The sequence below is a fragment of the Octopus bimaculoides genome, chromosome 3 (assembly GCF_001194135.2).
Source record: "Octopus bimaculoides isolate UCB-OBI-ISO-001 chromosome 3, ASM119413v2, whole genome shotgun sequence".
Taxonomy (NCBI): domain Eukaryota; kingdom Metazoa; phylum Mollusca; class Cephalopoda; order Octopoda; family Octopodidae; genus Octopus; species Octopus bimaculoides.
In genome coordinates, this window is record NC_068983.1 from 137,622,499 (window position 1) to 137,628,807 (window position 6,309).

The following is a 6,309-nucleotide window of genomic DNA, read 5'->3' on the forward strand; positions in this document are numbered from 1 at the left end:
AAAAAAAAAAAAAATATATATATATATATATATATATATATATATGTATATACATATAAAATCCACAATTTTATCAAAGCAAACCTGCACTTATGCTTATTCTTTTTTATTTTACTGGTTTCTGTTACTGGACTGTGGTTATGCTGGAGCCCAGAATAACCTTGGAGAATCATCATTGTTGTCGTTGCCACTGTTTAACATCCACTTTCCATGCTGGCTTGGGTTGGATAGTTTGATTGGAGCTGGTATGGCCAAGGGCTGCGCTAGGGCTCCATTGTCTGTTATGGCATAGCTTCTATGGCTGGATGCCCTTCCTAATACCAACCACTTCACAGAGTGTACTGGGTGATTTTATGTAGCACCAGTGCTTTTAACGTGGCACCAGCACTGGTGTCAAGTTAAAAATATAAATGCAGAAAAATATAAATTGTCAAGCTGACTCTTCCTAGATATGCTACACGAATCTGAAAACTTTTGAAATACCTCTGCAACCAATAAGGTTATGGAATACATCAATATGTGTTTTATATTTGCACAACCTTTAATTATTTTAACTTTTCAAATTGTAAAGCTTTTTTCTTTTTTACTATTTCATTTATTTATTCTGTATATACTCATAACATATGAAGGTGTGTGGCTTAGTGCTATTCAGCTCATGATTGTAAGGTTGTGAATTCGATTCTTGGTGGCATATTATATCCTTGAGCAAGACTCTTTATTTCACATTGCTCCAGTCCACTCAGCTGGTAAAAATGAGTTGTACCCGTAATTGAAAGGGCCAGCCGTGTCAATTTCTGTGTCACACTGAATCTCTCAGAGAACTATGTTATGGATATGTGTATCTGTGGAGTTCTCAACCACTTGCATGTTAATTTCAAGAGCTGGCTGTTCTGTTGATTGGGTCAACTGGAACACTCGTTGTTGTAACTGGTCGAGTGCCAGTTTACCTGTAACATTTATTTTGTATGCTAAATTTTGAGAATTTGTAAAATTTTCATTCTTGAGAAAAATGGATTGTAGTCCTTGAGGTTAGTATACTCATATCTCTCACACACACACACACACACTTAGCTAATGGTGTTTTGAACAGACAGAGAGATTTCATTTTCATTATATGTACAAATTATATATATATATTTTGTTATTGAACAGGTGTAGTCAGTTCTGTTTGGGCCAAACCTTTGGCAGAATGCCTGTTGGTCAAATGAAGCTTTGGCAAACTAACCACTCTCTCTCTATCGTAATACAAATTGTCTTAAAATTTAAGACTCAACACAAAGGGTAAAGTGTTTGGTGTGGGAAACTTAATTGCTTAATTATGTAAGATGTTGGTGTATAATGATGACTTTTAGTATGGTGGATTATTTACAAGTAGCTGGGACTCTGCAGAACTGATGATAATGATCCAGCTATAGATCTGCCTAGAGATGGTCACTTCATACACATGTAAACACATGCATACACATATACACACATGTCCCCATGTGTCCACATGTTCATATTTATATATGTTTCCACCTGTTAGGTGCCTTTTAAGTTATAACTAACTGCATTGAATACTTATTTTGTAGGACCGAAAGATAGCTTTTCAACAACTGGCCACCATGTATGTGAAATATATCAAGATATATAAAAATCTAGAACTATGCTATGACCAAATTGTTCAGCCTCAGAAACGGCAATTGTTAAGACATGTTCTTGATGCTACCATTGGAAGAATTTTGGAACTCAAAAATGAAATGGTGAACTTGGAATTTGCTGAGTTCCACTATTTTGATGACATTCTTGCTGATTATAAATTAACACCAGTAAGTAAATTAAAAAGATTAAAAAAATTTTCTTGTTTTACATCTAATTTTCTCTACTACCAGAGTTGAGATGGTATTTGTTTTAATATGAGTGTGTGTTTCAAGGCCACAAGCTGGCAGAGTCATTAGAAGGCTAAGCTAAATGCTTTCCAGCATTTCATCCATATTTACGTTCTGAGTTAAAATTCTGCTGAGGTCAACTTTGCCTTTCATCCTTTTGAGGTTGATAAAATAAGTATCAGTTAAACACTGGGGTCAATATAATCAACTTACCCCTCCCCCAAACTTACTGGCTTGTGCCAAAATTTGAAACCAATATGATTCACCGTTTATGTGTGACAGGATTCCGCACAGTTTCCACTTACAGAATTTTACTTACAAAGTATTGGTCAAACTGATGCTATAGTAGAAGACATTTGACCAAGGAAGATTTGAACTCAGTATTGGAAAGACTGAAGTAAACCCTGCAAGGCATTAAGTCTGGTATTGTCCTGTTAATGCTACTCATCTAACTTGATGTTATTTCAATGATCTTTCGCACTTACTTTAGTGTTTCTTCTATTCTAAAATGTTTTCTTTTACTATCAGTTATTGCACAATTCATTCAGATTTTATTCCATTTGTCCTCTCTTACTATATTGCAGTTGTTGTGTTTTTGTTTCAGTATGACATTGAACTGCCAATTCCCAAGTACTTTCTCTTGGAACGGAAGAAAATATTAAAGGTGCGAGAAGGTTTGTTGGATTCAATTTTGACAAAACTGGGCATCAAAGTTTTGGACAAAGTAAGTTGCTTCATAGATTCTTTGCATGAATTTTTAAAATTCAAAATACCATATTTGACTTATAATGTGTTCTTCTTTCTTTGTAAAACTTCCTAGAAAACAAACTTATGCCTTATAAACATGGGGTTAGGGTTTAGTTAGCTGGAAAATGGTGGTTCAAGAAAGGACCTCCCAACATTGAGGTTTATCTTATAAGCTTGTGATCCTTGTAAGATGTCAAATAGTTTTATTTACAAGATGGTTTTGATATATATGTTTTCACCAATATGGGATCGCTTGAAGAATTTATTTTGCTGAATGTATCGACCCTGGTACTTATTTTTTTTCTTTTAAGCCTGGTACTCATTCTATCAGTCTTTTTTTTACTGAACTGCTATGTTACAGGGATGTAAACATACCAAAACTGGTTGTCAAACGGTGGTGGACACACACACACACACACAATGGGCTTCTTTCAGTTTCTGTCTGTCAAATCCATTCACAAGGCTTTGGTCAGCTAGAGGCTATAGTAGAAGATACTTGCCCAAGGTACCATGCAGTGGAACTGAAACCAGAACCATGTGATTGGGAAGCAAGTTTCTTACCACACAGCCAGGCTTAGTGTAATTATGCAGGCATGTACTACCGTATAAATTTGTTATATTGAAGGGTATGGTACACTTTAGAACTATAGTGCAGTGTTAGATGATGTAGTATAGCACTATTGGGTAATATACAGGAGTGTGGTCCAGTATAGTGTAGAGTAGGATAACTGAGTGAATGCTGTGCAGTACCAGGATTGGTACCAATATTTTCATAATTCAAGTGTATGAAGATTTATGCTCAAGGTAACGGAGGTTCTACTAAGTTGTAAGTCAGTGAGCTGGCTGGCTCATTAGTATGTCAGGCAAAATGCTTGGCAGCATTTCATCCATCCTTAGGTTCCCAGTTCAAATCCTGCTGAGGTTGACTTTATCTTTTATCCTTTTGAGGGTTGATAAAATAAGTATTTCTTGAGTAATGGGGTCGATGTAATCGATTTATTCCTTTCCCTCAGCTTATGGGCCTTGTGCCAAAATTTGAAATGAGTATTACTACTGATTTGCAAGTATGGCTGTGTGGTTAAATAATTCACTTGGCAACCATATGGTTTTTGGTTCAGTCCTACTGTGTGACATCTTGGGCATATGTCTTTTTAATTGTAGTCCAATAGCTTCTGAGTGGAATTTACAAATGGAAATTGCATGGAAGCCCCATCATGTCTTGTGTGTGTATATGTGAGTGAATGTGTGTGTGTGTGTGTGTGTGTGTGTGTGTGTGTGTGTGTGAATTTGTGGTCAAATGTCAGCATTCCCCAGCTTTACTTGTCGCCATCTGAGCAAAACCATGACATTCCCAGTTAAGATTATAACTTGTTGCTCTACACGTTCAAAGACAAGTGGACTAAAAAGTCCCTTACTTGAAAAACAAGGGTTGGAGGCAGATACGGGATCTGAGTATAAAATGTGCCTCGTATAAGTCCACATCCAATCTATGCAAGAATGGAAAATCATCATCATCACAATCATCATCATCATTGTCATCATCATCATCGTTGTCATCATCATCACCACCACCACCACCACCACCATCATCATCATCATCATTATTTAACATCCATTTACCATGCTGGCATGGGTTGGACAGGAACTGGTAAGGCCAGGGGGTCACACCAGGCCCCATTATCTGTTCTGCCACGGTTTCTATGGCTGGATACCCATCCTGATGCCAACCACTTTTACAGAGTGTACTGGATGCTTTTTACATGGTACCAGCATGAGTGCTTTTTATGTGACACCAGCACTGGATAAGTGAACACTAAATGAGTGAATGAACTGTATCAAAGATTTTATTTGTCCCATTCTTTAGAACTGAGTGCTTTCAATAGGCATTGTACAGCATAGGTAGTATATACTAGCAATGACAAATTACTGATGTTGTTGGTGATGTTTTTTTTGTTGTCTTTCTAAACAGAAAGACATGATTCAGTTGACCTTTGAAGAGGCTGTACATATCATCCAGATGAATGAAAGAGCTCGACAAGGGAGACTAAGAGCAAAGTTCATGAAAGAAATAAGGCTACAAGAAGAACGAGAGAAAAGGGCTGAAATTAGAGGAGTGCCATCGATGGGCCGACTTCGAGCTGCTATATTGATACAAAAGGTGACATTTTTTCTGCTTAATGAATTTCTTTATACCTGTGTGTTGTATTTAGGTGCATATACATGTGTATTCTGGAAGCATGAGTATTTGTGTATGTGTGTGTGTGTGTGTGTATGTGTGTGCGTGTGTATATATGTACATATATATATGACAAGAAATAATTTTTGCCTCTTTTTATGGAGACTAAAGGGTTTATAAGACTACATAAAAGAAGTGCTCAAATGAAATTGAGACAGAGATAAAAAAACATTGCTTAGAGAACAAACATCAAATTCGAGTCAATGACTTTATATAACACCACACTTCCATACATTTGATCATATATAAACATTACCATGGCTCTGCACAGATCCCAGATCAAAATTCCAAAAAACAGAAATATAGCATTCAGTGAACACATTGACATTTGCACCAATGACAAACAACCAAGCTTCAGAATCTTTTCCCTCTATCAGTTCAGGGACAATATTCAGCGTATTAGTAAAGAGTCATTCTTTATCACAAAATACCGACCTCTTTTGAATGCATCCACAACAAATGACACTGTCACCAGGACCTTAGAATAACACCCACGCAAATATTAAAAAATGATATATTCAAAACAGTCACCTCAAGAATTAATTCAGAATGATTTCAATCACTATCATCCACAACAAGTCACTTTTAGGTCACTTGACCATTTAAGTGGATTGCATCAATATCCTGCTACTGTCACATACCAAAAAAAGACCATTCATGGGTTATGTTTCTCAAAGGTTTGAAGAAGATAGTAATATTGGCATGAAGCCAAGCCTCTCTTGGACTCGTTACTGCTACATCACACTTTGGAGGCTATGTATCTGTAATCCAAGCACAGAAGATTGTTACTAAATACCTAATCAACAAAAGAGACAGTGAAGCCCTTGAAGCTTCAAGATGCAACCGTAAATGTAGATTATGTCATATTTCTGTGGAAGACACCACACGTAATTAGCCACTGCCTAAAAATGCCATCAAGGTACAACCTCCCTATGTGACATGATATTGTTGCAAAAACAATATACAATGCTATTCAGAAAAAAGACTGTCCTGGAATATATATATAAAATTCCCCTGTTATTTAATCAGTAAAAACCATGAAGTATATATACACCTTAGTAATATCAATAGAGAAAACTTATAGAAAAAGTATTTCTAACAAGTCTTTCTTCCTGATACCTTAGTAGCTTCTAAGCTGAAGTGAAGACAGCATGTTCTTTGTCTATCTCCTTACCTTCTTGGAGGTTTTAGGTAAAATTGTGCTAATGTGTCCATCTGTTTTAATTTAATTTAATTCTATGTCTTTATACAGCTGAAGATTGCTGTGCATTTAAATTGATGTAATGATTGCATTGTTCAATTAAATGGAGTTGCTTGAAACGATCATACTACATTACCTCTGGATATCCTTGTTGCTTATTTTGATTATGTGTGTGTGTGTATATATATCATCATCGTCATATATATATGTGTGTGTGTGTGTGTGTATGTGTGTGTGTGTGTGTGTGTGTGTGTGTA

The 6,309-nt window shown here is 36.2% G+C and overlaps 1 protein-coding gene across 1 annotated transcript in view; it reads left to right on the forward strand.

The window, feature by feature from the left end:
- LOC106877731 (dynein regulatory complex protein 11) overlaps nucleotides 1–6,309 on the forward strand; it is a 31,400-nt gene that overhangs the window by 2,978 nt on the left and 22,113 nt on the right. Inside the window, exons 3-5 of the mRNA XM_014926703.2 lie at nucleotides 1,572–1,808; nucleotides 2,473–2,592; nucleotides 4,585–4,773. Coding sequence (XP_014782189.1) covers nucleotides 1,572–1,808; nucleotides 2,473–2,592; nucleotides 4,585–4,773 — 546 coding nt within the window. The remainder of the gene's footprint in view (nucleotides 1–1,571; nucleotides 1,809–2,472; nucleotides 2,593–4,584; nucleotides 4,774–6,309) is intronic.